This window comes from Vombatus ursinus, unplaced genomic scaffold (assembly GCF_900497805.2).
Source record: "Vombatus ursinus unplaced genomic scaffold, bare-nosed wombat genome assembly UNPS02014773.1, whole genome shotgun sequence".
Classification (NCBI taxonomy): Eukaryota; Metazoa; Chordata; class Mammalia; order Diprotodontia; family Vombatidae; genus Vombatus; species Vombatus ursinus.
The window spans coordinates 33,759,131-33,780,547 of record NW_020954551.1 but is presented as its reverse complement, the minus strand read 5'-3'; the positions used below and the strand labels follow the sequence as shown (position 1 = coordinate 33,780,547).

At 39.3% G+C, this 21,417-nt stretch overlaps 1 protein-coding gene across 2 annotated transcripts in view; it reads left to right on the top strand.

Moving 5' to 3' along the window:
- Positions 1–19,172, top strand: part of CIDEC (cell death inducing DFFA like effector c) — a 46,890-nt gene extending 27,718 nt beyond the window's left edge. Inside the window, exons 1-6 of one of the 2 annotated variants that reach the window (XM_027863768.1) lie at positions 8,248–8,299; positions 8,678–8,755; positions 9,045–9,195; positions 13,521–13,676; positions 13,813–14,000; positions 17,923–19,172. In XM_027863768.1, coding sequence (XP_027719569.1) covers positions 8,295–8,299; positions 8,678–8,755; positions 9,045–9,195; positions 13,521–13,676; positions 13,813–14,000; positions 17,923–18,100 — 756 coding nt within the window. In that variant the 5' untranslated portion in view covers positions 8,248–8,294 and the 3' untranslated portion in view covers positions 18,101–19,172. Of the gene's footprint in view, positions 1–8,247; positions 8,300–8,677; positions 8,756–9,044; positions 9,196–13,520; positions 13,677–13,812; positions 14,001–17,922 lie in introns of those variants that run through there. The other variant, XM_027863767.1, reaches the window with a different exon arrangement.
- The last annotated feature ends 2,245 nt before the right edge of the window (positions 19,173–21,417 follow it).

Genomic DNA, 21,417 nt, shown 5'->3' with positions numbered 1-21,417 from the left:
ACAATATGTAAAAATGCTACTTGGGTTACTAGTCCAAAATAGTTGAGTAACCAAGCCGCTGCTATCTCATTCCCTTCTGGACCACTCCCTCACTCCAGGAGTAAACAAAGGTATCTCCTCCCTTCCATACATAGTTTAATCATTTCTCAATAGAGAAAGGTGAATATTTCATAATTAGTTCCTAATGGGTGGGGAAGAAATGATGTAAAAAAACAAGAATTATTAATTGTAGAAAAATAGTTAAATATCACCCTTAATCCATTTCCCTAAGAAAAGCCTTTTTGTCTTCTATCTGTCTTTCCGATGGGATTTTCCAAGCATTTTAGAAAAGACTTTTTAAAGAAAATTAGATATAAATAAAGCATTCTTAATATGCTTCCACATTAGCAGTGGAATCTCTAGGTCAAAGGGTATGGATATTTTAGCCACTTTATTTGCATAATTAATTTCAAATCCCTTTCCAGAATGCTTGAACTAATTCACCACTCCACCAAAAATGTATTAGTGTGTATATTTTTCTCTAACCTCTTCATTATTGACCATTCTAATCTTTTCTCATCTTTGCTAATTTGCTGGAAGTGAGATAAAAATGCCAGATTGTTTTGATTTGAGTTTTTCTTATTATTAATGATTTAGAGTATTTTTATGTTTATTAGTTTACAATTCTTTTGAGAACTGCTAGTTCATATCCTCAGACCACTAATCTACCGGGGAATGGCTTTTGTCTTTATTTATTTCTGTTCTCATTGTTAATATATCATGGATAACAAACCCTTATCAGATAAATTGGGGGTGGGGGGCAGCTAGGCAATGGCGTTAAGTGACTTGCACAGGGTCACATAGCTAGTCAGTGTCAGGTATCTGAGGCTGGATTTGAACTCAGGTCCTCCTGACTCTAGGGCTGTTGCTCTATCCACTATGCCACCTAGCTGCCCCAAGAGAAATTTGACACAAAGATTTTTCCCCCATGATTATATTATAAGATACTGAAAAGACTTTTTAGAAAATCTAATACTCATTTCTATTAAAAACTCTAGAAATTATAGGAATGAATGGACTTCTTTTAATATAGCAAATAGTATTTATCAAAACTTAAGAGCAAACACTATATGTAATATAAAGAAATTTAGACGCTTTTCCAATAAAATAGGGGCAAAGGAAAGATGTCCATTATCACTGATAGTGCTAGAAAACATAGTGCTAGAAAAGCTAATTACAGTGATAAGACAAAGAAATTGAGGGAATAAGCAAAAACAAAGAGAAAATAAAATTATCACATTTTGCAGATGATATGGTGTACCTGGAGAACCTTGGTCAACTAGGAGTTAACTGAAATAATTAATCACTTCAACAAAGTTATACAATATAGGACAAATCCACAAAATAATAAGCATTTTTATATATAACCAACAAACCCCACAAGATGAGCTAGAAAGAGAAATTCCATTAAAAATAACCATAGAAGCTATAAAATACTTGGGAAAATAACTACCAAGATTCATCCTGGGACTATATGAATTTAATTATTAAATACTCTTTGCAGAAATAAAACACCTAAATAAGTGGAGAAACATTCGTTGTTCATAGGTGTGTCAAATGAATATAATAAAAATGACAATAATGTCTACAATTTACTTAACCAGTGCTGTGCCAAACTCCCAAAAGAATATTTTATATAGTCTGGGGAAAAAATGAAGTTCATATGGAGGAAGAAAAAATAAAAAAAATCTCAAGGGCAATAATGAAAAAAAAAATGAGAAGAAAGAGGGTCTATCAGTATCAGGTCTCCAACTGTACAACAAAGCAGTAATAGTTAAAATGATTTGGTACTGGTTAAAAAAGAAAGAGGTCTATCAGGGGAACAGATTATATACACAATATGCAGAAGGCAACAATCTCAGTAGCATAGTGTTTGATAAACCCAAATATCCTAGTTACTCGAGGAAGGACTCATATTTAACAAAAAAGCAGCTGGAAAAACTAGATAGCAGTCTAGCAGTAAGTAGGCTGAGATCAATACTTCACACAATACACCAAGATAAGCTCTGAAAGGATACAAGACCTAGCTAGAGATTAAATGTCGTATCATAAACAAAATGGAGGAGCAAGGAAGAAATTACCATTTGAATGTATGGATAAGGGAAGAGTATATATTTCAACAGGTGACAGAGAAGATCACAATGTTGATTAGGTAAAATTATAACAATTTTGCACAAACCAATCTAATGTAGTAAAAATTAAAAGGGAAACAAATAACTGGGGGAAAATCTTTGCAATAAGTTTCTCTGATAAATGTCTCATTTCCAAGCTGTAAAAGCAACTGACTCAAATTTATAAGATTAAAAGCCATTCTCTAATAGATAAATTGTGAAAGGATATGGACAATCAGTTTTAAAGGAAGAAATTCAAGCTGTCAACAATCGTTGGGGAAAAACTCTAATTCACTAATAATTAGAGAAATGCAAATTAAAGCAACTTTGAGATTCCACCAATCGAACTTGCAAAGATTTTTTTTTTAAGGGTAGGAAATGATAGGTGTTGGAGGGGTTGTAGGGGAAAGGCACCCTAGTGCACTGTGAATGGAGCTGTGAAATTGGTCCAGACATTCTGGAAAGCAATTTGCCTAGAAAGTAACTGAACTACATATTCTTTGATCCAACTATACCACTACTAGGCCAATATCCCAAAAGAAATAAAAAGAAACAGCAAATGTTACATGTGTATATAGCAAGAACTGTCCCCTACATGCAGAATTCAGGTGTTGTCGAGTGTCTCAAAAGGAGGCAGAATACATATCTCTAGCCTCTTCTTCCTCTACCTTTCTCCAAGGGATGCTTTGTTTCCTGCCAGGAGGAAAAACGGGAGACTGGGGACAGAAGCTTGGCCACTCTGCTCTGCTTTCCTCAGAGAGACGGGATACTAGACTCAAATTATGCCAATCTGCTCTCTTGAATATTATTAGTTGAGGAGATATGGCTGTCTAGCTAAACTTTTGATCACAATTTCTTATTAAGGAAAGAGGACCACAAACTTTATATCCAAGGCTTGACTCCCTTCCCACCAAATACCAGTTCCACAATGAATCCACATAGAAATTAGCAATGAAACCCATTTATCCAAGTCAATAGAAAAAAATAATAATCAGACGAAGTATACATAGGAGAATATATCCCAGACAATACAAAGTAAATGAGGCAATGTATCTCATCAGAGAGTTCTATATCTCACCGAAGGGGAGGCTCCTTCAAAGTCTCTAGCATAACAGGCTGGGAATAGGACATGATGGGGACTGCTAGCTCCTCTCATAATAGCTTCATCCCAGAGTCTTTTCCTTTTGGCAACCTGAAGTGGGATTGACATTATGTATCTTCTGTTGCAAAGCTGGAAGTCAGAAGTACTAGAAGCCCAGAGACTGAAGAGCCCAAAGAAATTGACAGGGCTCAAGAAACTTGAAAAGAGTGGACCTCTCCTCTTGTCAACTCTGCCTTGCCCCTCACACAGGCATGGGACATTGCTCCCCGCCAATAAGGGGAGAATCCCATACCAACGGGCATTAGGACTCAGATTACATGTATAAAAATATTTACATTGACTCTTTTAATTTTTTATGGCAGACTTTTAGCATTGATATTTGATGCAAAGTTTCCCCTACCCCCACCCCCTGCACTTGATATTTTTGCTTCTTATTTTAATTGCATTGATTTTTTTTTTCCATGCTTTTTCATTTTGGGTAACAAAGGATATCAGTTTTGTCCTTTGTGATTGTCTTTGTCTTTTGTTTGTTGAAGAAATCCTGCCCCTCACTCAAAATAACTAAAAACTGCATAAAATATTTGAGGAATCAATCTATCAAAGCACACAAGATGCTTGTATAGATTCAATTACAAAGTGATCTTTAAAGAAATAAAGAACAACTTAAATAACTGGAGGAACTCATGGTAGGGCTGTGTAAATGTAATAAAAATGATGATACTGCCTAGATTAAGTTACAATTTTACTGGTATATCAAAGTATCAAAGGCATGCCTTATAGGACTCAACAACAAAAAGAAAAATAACAAAAGATCAAGAATATCAAGAGAAAAAATTTTTAAAAGGCAGAAGGGAAAATAGTATTTCTACACCTCAAACTAGATTATAAAACTGTAGCCATTGACAGCATTTAGCAATGTTTGAAAAATAGAGGTGGATCAATGTAACAGACTAAACAAGGGAAAACCAGAAAGAGTGGAACTCAAAACCCAATATCCATAAATGCAAAAACATAAATTACTTAGGAAAGGATTCCCTATTTGATTAAATTGCTGGGAAAACTGGAAAACAGTCTGGCAGAAACCAGGCTTAGACCATCACCTTGTAACATATTCCACAAAATTCAAAATGGATTCATGATTTTAATATTAAAGATCCTATCATTAAAAAATTACCAAAGAAGCAGGTCATACATCTTTTACTACTACAGTTAGGAGATGTTTGGTTAACCAAACAAGGGATAGAGGCAATTCCAAAAGATAAAATAAGTAGTTTTTTTTAAATAACAAATTAAAAAAGGATTTGTTCAAGCAAAAATAATGCATCTAGAAAAAGATAAGGGAAAAATCTTTGTATCAAATTTCTCTGATAAGGGTTTGATACATAAACAACTAACTAATGCATATATGTATGCAAATCATTCTCTAATAGATAAGTGGTCAAAGTAGATGAACGAATAATTTCCAAAAGAGGAATTAGAAACTATTAGCAACCACATGAAAAAATAATCCAAGTAACTACCAAGTAGACAAATACAAAATAAAACAACGCTAAGGTTTAATTCACAGCCAGTAAATTGGTACAGATGACAAAAGATGAAATAATAAATATTGGAGGGGTTGTGGGAAGATAGCCACACTAGTGCATTGTTGGTGGAGCTGTAAATCAGTATAACCACTTTGCAAAGCAATTTTAATCATTCATGTAAAGTGTCTATAATATCCATACCCTTTGACTTAGAGATTCCATGACCTAGCATATGACCCAAGAGGATCACTACTAAGAAGAAAATTCCCACATTCACCAAAATATTTGTAGTAGCACTTCTTGCATTAGCAAAGAATTGAAAACAAAATAGATGTCCACAGATAATGGAATGGTTAAATGAATTTATGGTACAGTGTAATGTAATATGACTGTGGTGTAACAGAATGATGAATGTGGTGACTACAAAGAAGCATGGAAAGACTTAATGTGAACAGATGCAAAATAAAGTAAACAGAGCAAAGAAAACAATATACACAGTGACTACAACAAAAATGTAAATGGAAAGAAAAATCATCACAAAATGATAAAAACTTAGTGTTACAATATTAGAAAGAAAAAAAGTGGCCCCAAAGAAATATGAAAAGAAACTGCCTCCCCACTGCTTTGCACATGAGGGAGGCCCAAGAGTGTGGAACATTGCATGTATTTTCAGACTTCTTCCATATTTTTATTGGTTTTGCTGGATTTTTCTCCTCTTCCTTTGTTTCTTTAAAAATATTCCTTGTTGGGGCAGCTAGGTGGTGCAGTGGATAGAGCACCAGCCCTGAAGTCAGGAGGACCTGAGTTCAAATCTGACAGACCAAACACTTGACACTATCTGTGTGACCCTGGGCAAGTCACTTAACCCCAATTGCCTAAAAAAGCAAACAAACAAAAAATATTCCTTGTTATATGGTATGACTCTGGTAAAAGGAAGGAGAAGGGATACTGGGAGAAATTTTAGTGATCTAAAATAAAAATATATGAACAAAGATTTATTTTTTAAAAACCCAATAAAAATCTTCCTCCAGTCAGAATTATGATAGGTACCTCATTGTTTATTTTTATATGGTGTAATGTCTTATATTTTGGTCAAGTATCTGTTTAGAGTTTCTTGTGATATATAGTATAAGTTGCTGGTATAAATTTAATTTCTGCCAAATAGTTTTTCAGCTTTCCCAGCAGTTCCTATCAAAAAGAAAGCCCTTCCACCAGTAATTTATGTTCATGGTTTTATCAAACCCTGATATAACATTTCCCTTTGCTTCTGGTTCTTACTTGCCTCATCAGATCCACTGAAACTTTCCTATATCGTTCTGTACCAACTCTCTCTTTTTTAAATCTCCAGATCTTTTTTACAAGAACTATTATCTATCCGTATCTTTCTTATTTTTTATTTTGGAAATTAAGTTTTAAATTTAGATGATGATCTTCACATTTCTCCCCATTAAATTTCATCTTACTGTATTTGATCCAATGTTTTAGGCTGTTGAGATCTTTTTAGATCCTAACTACCATCAAGCATGTTAGCTTTGAGTCATCTGCAGATCTGATAAGCATGTCATCTATGACTTCATTCCAGTCATTGATAAGAAGATTAAAACAGTACAGATCCAAGGACTAATCCCTGAGACATTTCACTAGAAAACTCCCTCCAAGTTAACATGAAGCTATTAATGACTACTCTTTGGGCGAGGTCACCCAACCAGTTCTGAATCCTCCTAACTGTTCTGTGTTGTCTAGCTCACAAAAGTCTCCATTTTAGCAAATGCAATCTAAAAATCCAATAAACTCAATAGAGCATCACTTTGGTCTACCCACTAAATATCCCTGTCAGAAAAGGTTAGTTTGATATGACTTTTTTTTTTAAATGAAACTTTCTTGGTATTCACATCCCTTCAGTAATCCATCCTAGAATTTTGCCAGGAATCTCCGGTCTATGGTTTGTAAACTCTACTCTCTGTCCTTTTCTGAAAATTAGGACATTTGCCTTTCTCTAATCTTTCAACAATCCCCACCCCTTACTCTTTAACATACATTCACAGCTGCTTAGAAACTTTATCATTCAGATAATAGAAACAGTTTTTTTCTGTACCTGGGATCTAGTTCATTCAAACCTGATGTCTTGAATTATTTGAGGACAGCTAGGTACTCTCTTATTACCTCCCTATTTATCATGGGTTTGAACCCCCTATTAGTCGTTTCTTTTCTATCCTTCCTAACCTCCAAATCATTCTTCTTGCTAGAGAAAACAGAAGCAAAATATGAGTTGAACCTGCTTTTTAATTTTTTTAATAGCACCCATATGACACTTATCAGTTACTTCCTTGTATTGCTGTCATTTGTGTACACATGGGATATATCTTTATATCCGCTGTACTGTCTAGCCCTTTGGTGTTCCTATAGCAGATGCACAATAAATACCTATTGAATTAATGGCCAACCTGATGCCCTGGAGTTAGTTCCTGCACAAGTCTAGCAGACTTCCTAGATCTTTGGAGGAAAGGGCAAGATGCTATGATCTCAACCTTGACCTTCAGTTCACTCTTCCCTTCTCTCCACCTCTCTACACTTTCCATGCTTTCCTTCCACAAAGGGGATCTGTTTCTCAGAGTAAGGACAGCTGGAGGTCACAAAGTATAAGGTTCAGCTCAAGCCATGACTCTTTACATGCCTTTCCTCTGGTTGGAGTTGATAACCCAGGAGGAGGGGCTCTACTATGAGTCAGAAATAAATTAGAGAGAGGGGGAGAAAGGGAACTGAACTTAAGATTGCTTCTGGTCAGCTCTTGGGTCAGGAGAGCAAGCAGGCAAGTAATGCCCTAGAGATAGAAGGCTTTTAGTGAGACATGAGAATAGAAGAAGCTGCTCCTAATTGGGCAGAGGTGGTAGAAGGTGTTTTTTTGAGGGGGGGAGGGGGACTGTTGTAAGGGTGGAAAGTTGGTGAGGCTCTTGATGATGTCAGGGGTATGGAGGGACCCTGACTGTTGGGGCTGGTTGTCTGAAGGGTGTCCTGCTGAGGCAGAAAACAATTCCTAGAAAAAAAAATTTTTTTTAAAGAAAGAAAGAAAGAAAGAAAGAAAACAATTCCTAGGTAGGGTCATGGGTGTGTGGATAGTGCTGGTTTAGGGAGGGTAAAAGAACGAGTAAAGCGTCTAGGCTGATCTAGTGTCAGAACTTAAGTTTCCTAAGTATTAGTAGAAGCCTTGAACTTTCTCCTAGAATTGGCTATAGAGCAATTTGGGGTGGAGATAGATTCCCTCAGTGGGAAATCAAAAGAAATGTGATTGCAGTAAATTTCTTGAGTACAGTGCTGTCTGATAGCCAGGTAGATGAAAAGGCTGTGGGAGAGTGGGGCCTTCCTCACCTCAGTGAAAGACTCCCAAGCTCTTACGTAAGCAGCGTTTAGTTGGCTGGGGACTCTGCCCCCTGGAACAGAGTTCAGTTATGTTGTGTCTCTTTAGCTCTAATCCTGGATCTCCTGGGCAGTTTGAACACAGCAGGGGGACGGGCAGACATGCAGTGAGTATCTGGGGGAGCGATGGTCAGAAATGGAGTAGACCTAAGGACCCCTACTAAGGGAAGACTGAACCAAGCATAGGCTTGAGACCTGGGAGGGTCTGGATGTCTAGACCAGATGTCTAAATTAGGAAATTTATTTCCTGACTTGGAAGCAGTTATTGCTAGTCAAGCAGCTAAGCTGTGAACCCAGTTGTAGGGATGTCAGGCTAAGGAAGGGAGGTGGTAAAGGGGTCTGGATGGTAGTAGATTGCTTCTCATTGGTTTTGTTGCTGTAACGCCATGAGGAAAACAAGTCCTAGAGCTTCCTCTGCTGGGGAGAGGTTGGGAGGAAGAGAAGTGTGACTTGGTTGGAATGAGTGGTCATTGTTTCCTTTATAGGTCTCAACCAGTACAGCTGACCAGGATGGAATATGCAATGAAGTCCCTCAGCCTTCTTTCTCCCAAGTCTCTTTCCAGGTGAGGCTTCTCCCTATTCAAGTTTACCAAATCAATTCCCTGCCCACAAGAAGGCACACAGTAAGTAGATCTTGCTTGCCCTCTGGCAGTTTATTTATGTTGTGATCCAAGCAAGTTGAAGTTCACCATGGAAGTCTTCCCGAAATAAGTCTGGAATAGACTTCAGAAGGAAGGGAGGGATCATTTGGCTGGGAAGAGAGGGGAAATGGTTAGAAGGTGGGAGAAGTTAAGTGAAGAAGTTGGGAGTTATAAAGAGGACCCATTCTTACTGTCCTATCTGGTTTTCCAGTTGGGTAGCAGTAAATACCTCTGTGGTAAAACAGCAGCTGTTGGCTGAAACGAGTTACGTGACCAAAGCCCTACCCTACCGCGTGAGCAATGCTGATCGGAGTGTTCGGAAAGGGATCATGGCTGGTAGTCTCTTAGACCTCAGCCACAAGGTGAGGGACTGTGTTAGATAGACAATCTTGGTAGTTGCAACTAATTAGCTTCTGTATTTAAAACATTGTCTTAGTGAGGCTAGTCATGAGTACAAGTGTGTACACAAGACAAGAGTGGTCCATGCCTACTGGAAACCCAACCCACCTCCAGCTAAAGGTGGATTAAGATCTTTAGCGATCTCTTTCAGAACTGGAAGGAACCTTAAGTGGCTCACTTTTAAACCAATCTCTGTATTTCTCAGATAAAAAGCAAACAAACAAAACAAAAACAAACAAACAACAACAACAACAAAAAAAAAAGCCAAACAGCCCCATAGAAGGTAAGAGACCTGTCTGAATTAAAGGCTACTTTGCCAGGCTCTCTCATGTCATCCCTCTAGGGTACTTTCCCTTCTCAGTTTTCCTTGTATTTGTTTGTCAATATGTTATAGCCTTCGGAGGAAAACAAAAGCTCCTTGAGGGCAGGGACTTCAAAAAAATCTTATTTTGATTGATAGCTCTTTGTTTTTATAACGCTTTCACTTTGACATTTATCCTTCTCTTTGTGGATCTTATCCCTTGTAAGAGAGATTAGAAAGGGAAGGGGAAGCAATAATTCAGCAAAACCAACAAACATATCGGGTATTTTACAATATGTACAATATTCTATACACATAATACCCCTTTCCCTTTCAACCTCCAAAGAAGAGAAAGAGGTGCATTTTTCAACTCTTCTCTCGAACTAGCTTAGTCATCATAATTTCAGGGCTGATATTTTTCTTTTATTTTTTCCCCCCATTATTGTCATGTGCATATTTTCTTGCATCATTTGATAAGTCTTGGAGAGATTGTTCTTGTCTTTATTAGATCCACCACTGCCTTAAACTTGGTAGATGCTTAAATGTTTGAATTGAATTAGTGACAGAGATGAGACTAGAATCCAGTCTCCTGATTTTTAGTTCTGTTTTATATTAAGTTTTTAGGCAAACTATTGCTGACATGTGACTAAGTCCCTTCTACAACCACAGGTCAAACCCTTTGGTCAAAGTTTGGTGTGAGGAAAAACCTTGGGGATCCCCTTTAGACTAGGGGTTCTTAACTTTTTTGTGTCATAGACTCCTTTGGCAGTCTAGTGAAGCCTATGGATTCCTCAGAATAATGTTCTTAAATGCATAAATATACAATTGTAAGGGAAATTGAGTATATAGTTATACTCGAAATACAGTTATCAGGAAAATTAAAAAAATTTTTTTTTAAATTAAATCCCATGTGAAGAACTCCTGCTTTTGACCCTTAAAAGGCTAGTGAGGTTGGGCAAACTTTTGAAATTTGTCAATAATGACATCTAATAGTATGGACAATGTCCTAAACTCTATATACATTACTGGTCCTTGGAATACTTCTGGACTAATGGTAGACCCCATGAGGTAATTATATTAGTCTAGTTTTCTAATGGTGAAAGAAAGTTACATGGAATAAATACTAAGAATATTTTACTTTCTTTTTTTCTTTTTTCTTTTCTTTTCTTTTTTTTTTTGGTTAGGCAATGGGGTTAAGTGACTTGCCCAGGGTCACACATCTAGTAAGTGTAATGTGTCTGAGGCTAGATTTGAACTCAGGTCCTCTTGACTCCAGGACTAGTGCTCTATCCACTGCACCACCTAGCTGCCCCCTAAGAATATTTTAGACTAGGCGTCCAGGGACAAGTTCTGGTCCCAACTTTGTTGTAGTCACCATTTGTGAATCTGGGCAGGTAGCTCAAACTCTGTGTACTTTTCATGTCCTCACCTGTAAAATGGGGATAAAATTGGACTATATCCAAAGTCTCTTCTAGCTCTATAACCTTATCCTCAAGGAGACAGTTTCCAGCCAACTGGCCAGGACTAAGGAGGGGGGACATTTTAACTTCCCCAAAGAATGGTACTTTGTGTAAACCTTGGTTGTATCATGGTTGTCTTCTCCTTGGATCCTTGTGATTTTTTGCATTTTAGAGATGTCAACTGCCTTAATTTCCACTTAATATCCATCCTGTAGAGGGATAGAATTCCAGGACCGGGAAGAACTGAGGCCTGAATATCCTTATTAGAAAAGGATTATTGAGGGGCAGCTAGGTGGTGCAGTGGATAGAGCACCAGCCCTGGAGTCAGGAGGACCTGAGTTCAAATCCAGCCTTGGACACATAATACTCACTAGCTGTGTGACTCCAGGCAAGTCACTTAACCCCAATTGCCTCATTTCAAAAAAAAAGAAAAGAAAAGGATTATCAGCATAAAGCTGGAAAGAAATCTTAAAAGTCATCTAGTCCAAGCTGCTCACTTCCTAGTGGAGGAAACTGAGGCACAGAGAAGGAAATGACTTTTTAACTCCGTCTGGTTTTGGATAAACCACACAACCTCAGTTGCTGAAGTTGGACTAGATACCCTAAGGTCTCTTCAGCTGTAGATTCATGATCCTAAGTCAAAGTAAGATTCGAACCCAGTTGCTGACTCTAAAATCAACTCTCTTTGCAGTATATTACATTGCCTCTTGGCTTTGAAGAAGAAATGACAAATTCCACCGAAGGGTTCAGAATTCCCCTGGCTGGGGAACCCTGTACCTCTCCCATAACCGTGGGGTGTTCTTTTGATACGAAAGGAAGAGGCCAAGGAGTTCCAGATTGAGTATGGGTAGTAATTTAATCAATCATTATGAGTACTTAGAAAACAGGGGCGATCTTCAGTATAGGGCAGCAGTCAGACAGTTCAGTGTATGCCTGCTAAAGAACTCCAAAAATCCCCATAGTAATTATAGAAAACAATCAAAAGGCGGAGGAGCTAGAGAGTGCATCACTACTGGTTGGTGGATATTTTTGGTTTTCTGATAAGTAATGAGCTTGGGCATTAAGCCAATGTTAGGCCCAAACATAAGTTTGTGTATTGATCATGTATCGGTCATGTATTAGTTACAATATTCTTGTTATGACTTTCATAGGTCATAGTGTCTTAAGTTATGAGTTACTGTCTAAGTTATGATTCAATATCTAAGTTAAAAAGGTCACCATGTCCTGTCTTCCACCTTTCACAGAGTTTAAGTTTTATGGCTTTTCACTTATTACTATATTTTATGGCTTTTCCCCAAAGGGAACCCTCTAGCCACACTAATCCTTTTTCCCTTTCTTCTTATATATTCTTACATATAATTATTCTTATATATCCTCCTTCATCCTCATTCTGTAAAATCTAGATATAATTAAAAGTAAGATGAATAAGGCCAATAATTATGCTTCTTACTGTCCTCTTAAAGGGAGAGGACAAGGGAAAATAATTATCTATCCTTCCCCCCCACCCCCAGACAGCCAAATTTAGTGAAGTCAATTAAGAGTTAAGCTCCTTTTCTCTCTCTCTCTTTTTTTAAGGCAATTGGAGTTAAGTGATTTGCCCAGGGTCACACAGCTAGTAAGTGTCAAGTGTTTGGTCTGATGTCAGATTTGAACTCAGGTCCTCCTGACTTCGGGGCTGGTGCTCTATCCACTGCACCACCTAGCTGCCCCTATACATTTGCATTTTTTAAAAATAGCGTGAATAGACATGGAAAGTATATCCTAGTTAGTATTTTTAAAGTTAAGAACTCCTCCTCTCTTGACTACAAAATTATATTAAAACCTAGGTAGGATTTCAAACTTTCTAAAATATTGCTTTGGGTGGGGGAGGGGCTTTATGTGTGATTCTTTGAAGCCTTAGACAGCAAACAGTATTATGGGCAATACAGTTTTCTATGATGTACTAATTTCAATACTTTTTCTATAACATAGTAGTTTCATGTCTCATACCAGCCCACAGTCAACTGTTTATTTTGCTTTTTCTGGACATCTAACTATATAGTTTATAGATGATAATAACAGCAAGCACTAACACATAGTGCCTATTCTCTGACAAACTAAATACTTTACAAATATTATCTCATTTGATCCTCACAACAGCCTTGAGAAGTAGGTGCTATTATTATCGACATTTTACAAATGAGGAAACTGAGGTAAACTGTGGTTAATTGACTTGCCCACAATCACATAGCTAGTAATGGCATAGCTAGTAATCACATAGTCTGAGGCCAGATATGGACTCAGGTCTTCCTGACTCCAGCCCCAGTGCTCTATCCACTGTGCCACCTAGCTGATGGAAAGCTTTAGAGCTCTAAGAAACATCTTAGAGACCATTTAGGAATTGACACTTTTCATCTTTATACCCCCAGCACTTGGCACTTCTGTTGAACTGACTATCTAGTTGATATCTTGAGTTGAGGATGGGAAGAGAAGCAGGGGAAAAGAAGAGGAGAAAGGTCTGGTCATAGTTATGTCTCTCTTTCCCTAGGTACAAGAAGCTCTGTCAGTGGTAGACTCCTTCTCCCTGGTTCTGGAAGAAGACGGTACTATCATAGAAACAGAGGAGTATTTCCAGACACTAAATGAAGACACAGTTCTCATGGTCCTAGAGAAGGGGCAGAAATGGCGACCAGCACCCCACCAGGTAAACCAAGGCAGGGGGACACAAGGGGAAAGAGAAGATAAAACTCTAGTGGTGGCAGAAGCTATCTGCTAACTGCTCTTATCCATGTCCTAACTAACCAGCCTACCTCCGTGACCTTTTATAATGCTCATTTTAGGGGTCTGGATATGAGCTCTCACTCTCTCAAAAGCCCTCTAAGAGGATGGATGTGGCCTCTGTGACCTTTGACTTATACAAAGCAAGGCCAGATGACTTCATTGGCTGTGTGAATGTGAAAGCAACACTGTATGGCAACTATACACTGTCCTGTGATCTGCACTGCTATGGGGCCAAGCGCATCATGAAGTGAGTAGTTTTGGGGAAGGCACCTCAGCTTACCAGCACATTCATCCACTTCAAAACTCTGTTCTAATTTAGCTCAACAAGTATTTGCACAGCTAACATGAACACAGTACTATCCTAGATGTTGAGATACAAAAGCATAAGATATGGTCCCTGACCTAGCTGTCCAGCCAAACTGGCTGCCTGGTTATTCCTCAAACATGGCATCATAGCTCCCACCTTGGCACAGGTGTGCGCATGCCTTCTTCACCATCTCCTTAGAATACCTTGCTTCCTTTAAGGCTTGTCTCAGGTGGTAACTTTTGTATGAGGTCCTTCCTGATTTCTTTCCACCCCAGTTATCTCTCCTTCCTGATTGTTGTTGTTGTTCAGTCATTTCTGTAGGGTCTAACTCTTTATGATCTCATTTGGGGTATTCTTGGCAAAGATACTAGAGTGGGTTGCCAGTTCCTTCTCCAACTCATTTTACAGATGATGAAACTGTAAACAAATAGGATTTTTGTAAGGCAAACAGGATTAAGTGACTTGCCCAAGGTCACACAGCTAGTAAGTGTCTGAGACCAGATTTGAACTTAGGAAGATGAGTCTTCCTGATTCCAGACCCAGCACTCTATCCACTATACCACCTAGCTGCTCCTTCCTGATACTACTTCGCATTTTCCTTTCTGTATACATGTAGGCAGCTAAGTGGTACAGTGACTAGAGCGCTGCACTAGGAGTCAGAAAGTCACTCAACTTCTTAGCTTCAGTTTTCACATCTGTAAAATAGGGTAATAACAACACCTACCTCATAGACAGTTAGGACCATAATATATGTAAAGTGCTTTACAAATCTTAAAGTATTATATATGCACTAGCTATTTTGATGATGATGTCAATGATGATGATAATAATAATAGTGATGATGTTATGTTGTAGCCACCTAGTAAAACTAATCAATAGGGCATTACTATAACTTCCTTGAAGTTAGAGGCTAATTTGTCTCTGTATCCCTAGTGTCTTACACTCAATAGATATTTAATAAAATGTTTGAAAGAGTTTTACATTCTAGTTGAAGAGACAAGATGTTAATTTTCTCTGCTTGAGTATAAGTACAGGCCACGTGGGCGATTAAGGCCAAAAGTGCCTTAGATTAGTGGTGTCCAACTCAAATAGAAACAGGGACCACTGCTGATCCATAGAGAAGGATCCTTGTAGGCAGCATATTGACTTAGTTTTAAAATGTAATGTCAATTGTTGCATTGTGTTTTTATTTGTTCTGTTAAATACTTCCCAAACATTTTAATCTGGTTGTGTAACCTGAAGTGTTGGCCAGCTGGTTACATGTTTGACACCTTTGCCTTAGATGGTAGAGGGAGAGCTCCCTATGAGCTGGGAAGATGGAAGAAGGTTCCCCTAGATAAGGTGGCATTTGAGCTGAGCCTTAAACAGAAGGAATTAAGTAGATAAAATGAAAGGGGGAGGCTGACCGTGAGGAGTCTCTCCAAACCTAAGAGGTCTTTATCATGACAGATTTCTGAGTGACCTGAGGAAGGGCAGGAACAGGCCAAGGTGCATGACTGAATGGAAAGCTGGAAGTTGTCCTAAGCCTGGCCATTTGACTGACACAAATGATCTAGTACCAGCAGAGGGATTACAAAAGAACGGGTTTATTTCATTCATACACATACAAGTGTTACATCTAGAACAAGGATACATGTTAGTGACTCTGGTTCACTTGCGTGAACTTCCCTTGTTTTCCTTTCCCCCATGGAAATGATGCTTTCATGAACATACAGTAGAGAACCATCCAATACGAGGAGGCATCAGGCCCCCTTCTCCGTGGGGCAGCCTTCTATTTCCAGGGGATTACTAGAAACCTCAGCACCAGGACAAAGTCTTCAGTTATGCATGAAACAAAAATCGTTAGCTGCCTACACAGGAGCCGGGCTCCTGTCCATCAGCATCCCCTAACTCCCAGTGGCTTTTACTTCTTTCTGCTCCACAGCCTGAGAACTTGCTCCTTGAAATCCTAGCAGCTCCCTCAACCCTACTTCCTCCCTTGTGTATAGGCCTGGGCATAGCCTACTTCAAAAACTGTGGATTTTCTTATTCCCCTCTTTTCATGATAGCCCAGCTGACTCCTTGACTTCTGAAAGCTTTGCAGAAGTCACTTATCTTTATAATTATTCCAAAATGTGATGAATGTCACTTGAAAGTTTTCCTTTCTGCCCAGGCCAAGGGTGCATTGTATATTGCCTGAAAGGGCAGTAACCAGGATGAGCCTGAAGTCTGGGGCCCCAAAGCCTGGACTCAAAACTTGCTATGATAAAAATGAAAGCTCACCTTAAGCAGGATATCAATATCCCACTAATGCCTGAAGATTTCCCTCCGTCCAAGGCAGGTATTCTTAGTGTGTATGTGTGTGTGTGTGTGTGAGACAGACCATTTGGTGAAGCCTAGCAACCCTTTCTTAGGATAATGTTTTTAAGTGAATAAAATAAATATATAGGATTACAAAGAAAACCAATCATATTGAAATAGTTATTAAAATATTAAAAACAAATTCATGGATCCCAGGTTAAGGGCCCCTGGCTTAGGGAGGACTGAGAGGAAAAGATTTAATATAGCTCAGGTAGAGATTGGAAACAGTCAGCAGACATTTATTAAGTACTCACTATGTGCCAGGCAACACAAAAGTGCTGACGATACAAAGAAAGGCAAAACAGTTCATGTCCTAATGGAGCTTACATGCTAAGGGGGGAGATGACATGCAAACAATCATGTACATACCAAAGAAATTGGAGGTTATCTCAGAGAAAGGCACTAACATTAAGGGGGACATGCCAAGGTTTCTTGCAGAAGATGGGATTTCAGCTGAAACTTGAAGGAATACAGGAGGCAAAGATGAAGAAGAACATTCCAGGCATGGGAGATAGCCAGCAAAAATGCAGGGAATTGGGAGATGAAATATCTTATGCAAGACAGAGCAAGGAAGTCATTGTCACTGGATCTCAGAGTATGTGGAGGGGAGTAAAACTGGAAAGGTAGGACAGGGCCAGTTTACAAAGGGCTTTGAAAGCCAGAAAATTTTGTATTTTATCCTGGATGTAATAGGTAACCACTGCAATTTATTGAGTGTGGGGAGTGGGGTGGGTCAGAGAATGGGAATGATATGTGGGAAATAGACTTGTGTGTGTGTGTGTGTGTGTGTGTTTGTATGTGTGTGTGTGTGTGTTTGTGTGTGTGTGTGTGTGTTTTGCTTTTTGATGAGGCAATCGAGGTTAAGTGACTTCTCCAGGGTTACAGAGCTAGTGAGTGTCAAGTGACTGAGGCAGGATTTGCACTCAGGTCCTTCTGACTCCGAGGCCAGAGCTCTCTCTATCCACTGCACCATCTAGCTGCCCCAACAGACTTGTATTTTAAGATCAGTCTGACAGTTGAGTGGAGGGTGGCCTGGAGTGGGGGGAGGCATTTGGCAAGCAGACCAACAAGAAGACTATTGTAGTAATCTAAGTATGAGACAGTAAGTACTATACCAGGGTGGTTGCAGTGTCAGAGGAGAGAAGACATATAGAAGAGATACTGTGAAAATAGAATCAACAGGTTGTGGCAATGCACTGGACGGTGGTGGGGAAGGCTGGTGGTGCTGAGAGAATAAGGAGTTGAGGGCGACATCTAGGTTTTGAGCCTGGTCACTAGGAGGATGGTAGTAGTGTCCTTGATGGTAATATGGAAGTGTGGAAAAGGGACGGGTTTGGGGGCAAATATAATGAGTTTAGTTTTTGGACATGCTGAGTTTAAGGTGTCCGGTTCAAGATGTCCAGTCTTGGGGATGTCAGACTGGGACTACATCAACAGCTCTCAGACATGCTCTCCTTCCAGCATTGCCCTTCAAGTGACATTTGTCTTTTCCTCCTTCCTCCTCCCTACCCTCTCTACTCAGGGAAGCTCTCCGATGTGCACTCTTCACCATGCAGGCCACTGGTCATGTCCTTCTGGGGACCTCCAGCTTCATGCAACACCTCCTTGAAGACACAGAGAAGCCACAGGCCCTGGAGGGGGGCATACTGCCTCTCCCAACAAAGCTCATAGTCCCTTCCCTTATGAGAATGCTACAGTGAAACCTCTGGCCAAACACTGAACTGCAGAGAGCTCAGAGTGCTCCTGACTGCCTGGGAGTATTTTCACCAGGATTTCTGCTGGTCTATCCAGTCTTTCCACCCTCCTGCTATTATACCACAAAGTCAGAGGAACAGCAGAAGCAATGGGTGTGGACTGAAGGGGAAGCCGTGGGCTTTCTTGTTCCCTTTTCCCCTAACTCTGCCCCAAAGAGTCTGGCCAACCCCTTACCTGGTCAGAGTGACCTATGCTATAAGTCATAGTCCTCTGGGACCCATGATCGCTGTAACACTGAATATGCATTTCCCTATGCTTGCCTCACTCCAGCATTGCCTCATATTGTCATAAATTAAACCCACTATGGTGGGATAGATTTGTAATATGTAACCTATGGAAATTACTGCTTCTTTGTCTCTTTTTCTTGACAATTTTGTGCCTATGTGTGGATCTACAGGGTTGGGTGACTATGCGGGCAGAGATCCATAGGCTGTGAATTCGACAGCTGCAGCAAATTGGGACCACTCCCTGTGCCACTGGAATAAGAGCTTCTGGAATTTGAGGAGTTTGAAAAAGAGAGGGCTGGATCAGCCTCTTCCCATTTCAATTCCTTCACTTGGTGGCACAAATGTGTACGTGGGTGTAGAGCTAAGCAATCCCATTACGGATGGAGGGAAAGGGGAGCCCACCCACAAAACAAGTGTTGCAAAGCAGATTTATAAAAATTTTTTCTTTGTAGCTAGATGGAGACGGGAATAGGATGCTTTGGGGCTTGTTATCTATGTCCAGTTTGGGGTGACACTGTCACCACTCTCTAGGTTGAGGTGGTGTAAGGGTATCAAAGATAGCACCCCAGACTTGTACGAAGTAATGCAGAGTGAATTGAGCAGAATCAGGGAAACAATCTATACAACAACAGCAATATTGAAAAACAAACAAATTGGAAAGATCTGGGAACTCTGATCAACAGAATGACCAACCACAATTCCAGAGCAATTGGACTCAGGGGAGCAATGGACTCAGAATGCAGACTGAGACATACATGTATCTTTTTGGACATGGCCAGTGTAGGAATTTATTTTGTTTGGCTATATACATATTTGTAGCAGGTTTTGTTTTTCTTGTTTTCTTATTTGGAATGAAGGTGGGGGAGAAAGGATGTGGATCTGAAAATAAAATTTAGAGTTTTGTTTAAATGCTTGGCCAAAAAAAAAAATTGCTTCTTATCTTTCCTTTTTTTTTTTTTTTTTTTTTTTTTTTTAAGGGGAAACATTCTATTTTGTGTGGTGTGGTTTGTCCTTCATTCTCGAAGAGGACCATGACATCAGGGAAATGATGACATGACTTTCATTAAATTGGATTTGAGTGAGGGAGAGCTGTGCAAAATCACCAGCCTCACTTTCTCCTCCAGAGCCATCTGGGTCCAGTGGCCAGATATAGATCAAGATGAGTGGAGATGGCCCCGGATGCAGTGGGAGACCTTGCCTTTTTAAGCTAAGGTCTTTCTGAGTTCTCACTTTGAGTGAGGCAACACACATTCGGTGAATGAGTGTTAAAGAACTGTTGAAGAAGTGAGTCAAGGGAAGTACCCTTTAATAATAATCATTTTAAAAATCAATCTTAGATGTGTTAGAGATACACCTGGGGTGGAGGTAGGGGGTAAAAATTTCTAGGAAGGGTAATGGATAAGGAGTAAGGTAAGGTGCTCCATGCTAAACTCTGTTTCCAAAACTATACTTTGGGACCTTGGAATGACACTGGAAATGACCCTTGATTTAGTCAAAATTATCTAATAAGGGAGGTATGGTTGCTCCCATCCATGCCCTCGGGGGCTTGGTCCTCTATAGATACTATGGTCCTCTGTGGATACTTTAAGGTTATTGTTAGGCAAAAAATAGAAGATTTTATTGACTGATTTTAGGGAGAAATCAAAAGGCAAGGGAGAATTACTGCAAGAGAATTACTCCAAACTAGCTGGCAAGAGGCAGGAGAAAGGCTTTAGTTTGCCCTCCAGTGAGTAATTAAAGGCCTTATAGAGGTGCTTATGGTAATCCTTCCCCACACACACCTTGGGATGCTACATGTGAAATGCTAATTTAGATATATACAAGTTCTAACAAGGGAGAAAAGCCTTACTTATTAATAGGTCTATGGATAAATGTGTGCATGCATGTATGTATTCTATAGGGAAAGGATTGGGACTGATTCTATAATTATTATTATATATTATGTATAATATATATTTCTACATATATCATTATGTCTATCTATATCTATATCATTAACATAGAAAACTCTACCAATGCAAGCTGGAATTTTCTATGCAATTTATAGTCTCAGTTACCTAGAGCAGGGAGAGCCAGTATGTATCAGCAAGGGGTCTGAACCCAGGTATTCATGGCTTTGAGGCTGATTTTCTGTTATAGTTTCTACCTCTATTCTATAACAATCAATGCTGATTTGATTCATTTATATTTCTCAGGAGGAAAAAAGGATAACATTTGCAGTTACAAAATTCCAAGAACGAAAGCATATCTTTGTATACACAATTAGGAGTACAGAACTACAGGAACCTGATATACTGGTCTGGCTGCAGCAATTAAAGTTTGTCCCTGCTACACCTCATGAATTAAATGATTTTAGGGTAGATTATTTGGCAGCTAAGTGGTACAGTGGGTGGAGCACTGGGATTGGAATCAGGAAAATTATTTTCACAAGTTCAAATCCAGCCTCAGACACTTAGTAGCTGTGTGACCCTGGGCAAGTCACTTAACCCTATTTGCCTCAGTTCTTCATCTATAAAATGAGCTGGAGAAGGAAATGTCAAAATTGTTCCAGTATCTTTGCCAAGAAAACCTACAATTGAGTCACAAAGAGTTAGACACAACTGAAAAATGACTGAACACAATAAATACAAAATATATACAAAGCATAGGTAAACCAGCACAAGATAATTTGGAGAAGCAGACATACTAACAGCTGGGGTGGAGGAGTCTGAACCAGAGAAAGGGAATGGTATTATGTGAGAAACAATGCGTAGTTATCAGTAATACCAAGCCATCTGGGAAAACACAGAGTGATCAGAGAAAATCTCATAGAAGTCAGTTTTGCCCTGGGATTCAAGGCCAGAAGTTGGATTGGGGTAGAGTGGGGGGCAGGGAAGAGAGAATCAATTTGTTAAGAGCAGTGAGTGTCTAAACCAGGAGGGGAATATCCTGTCTCAGTTTAACTATTTGCAGAGTGGAGGCAATTTCCTGTTCCACTTTCATGCTGTGGTAGTAGCTGAACGTTATGAGTACTTATAGTTTTCGGAAGTTTGCCA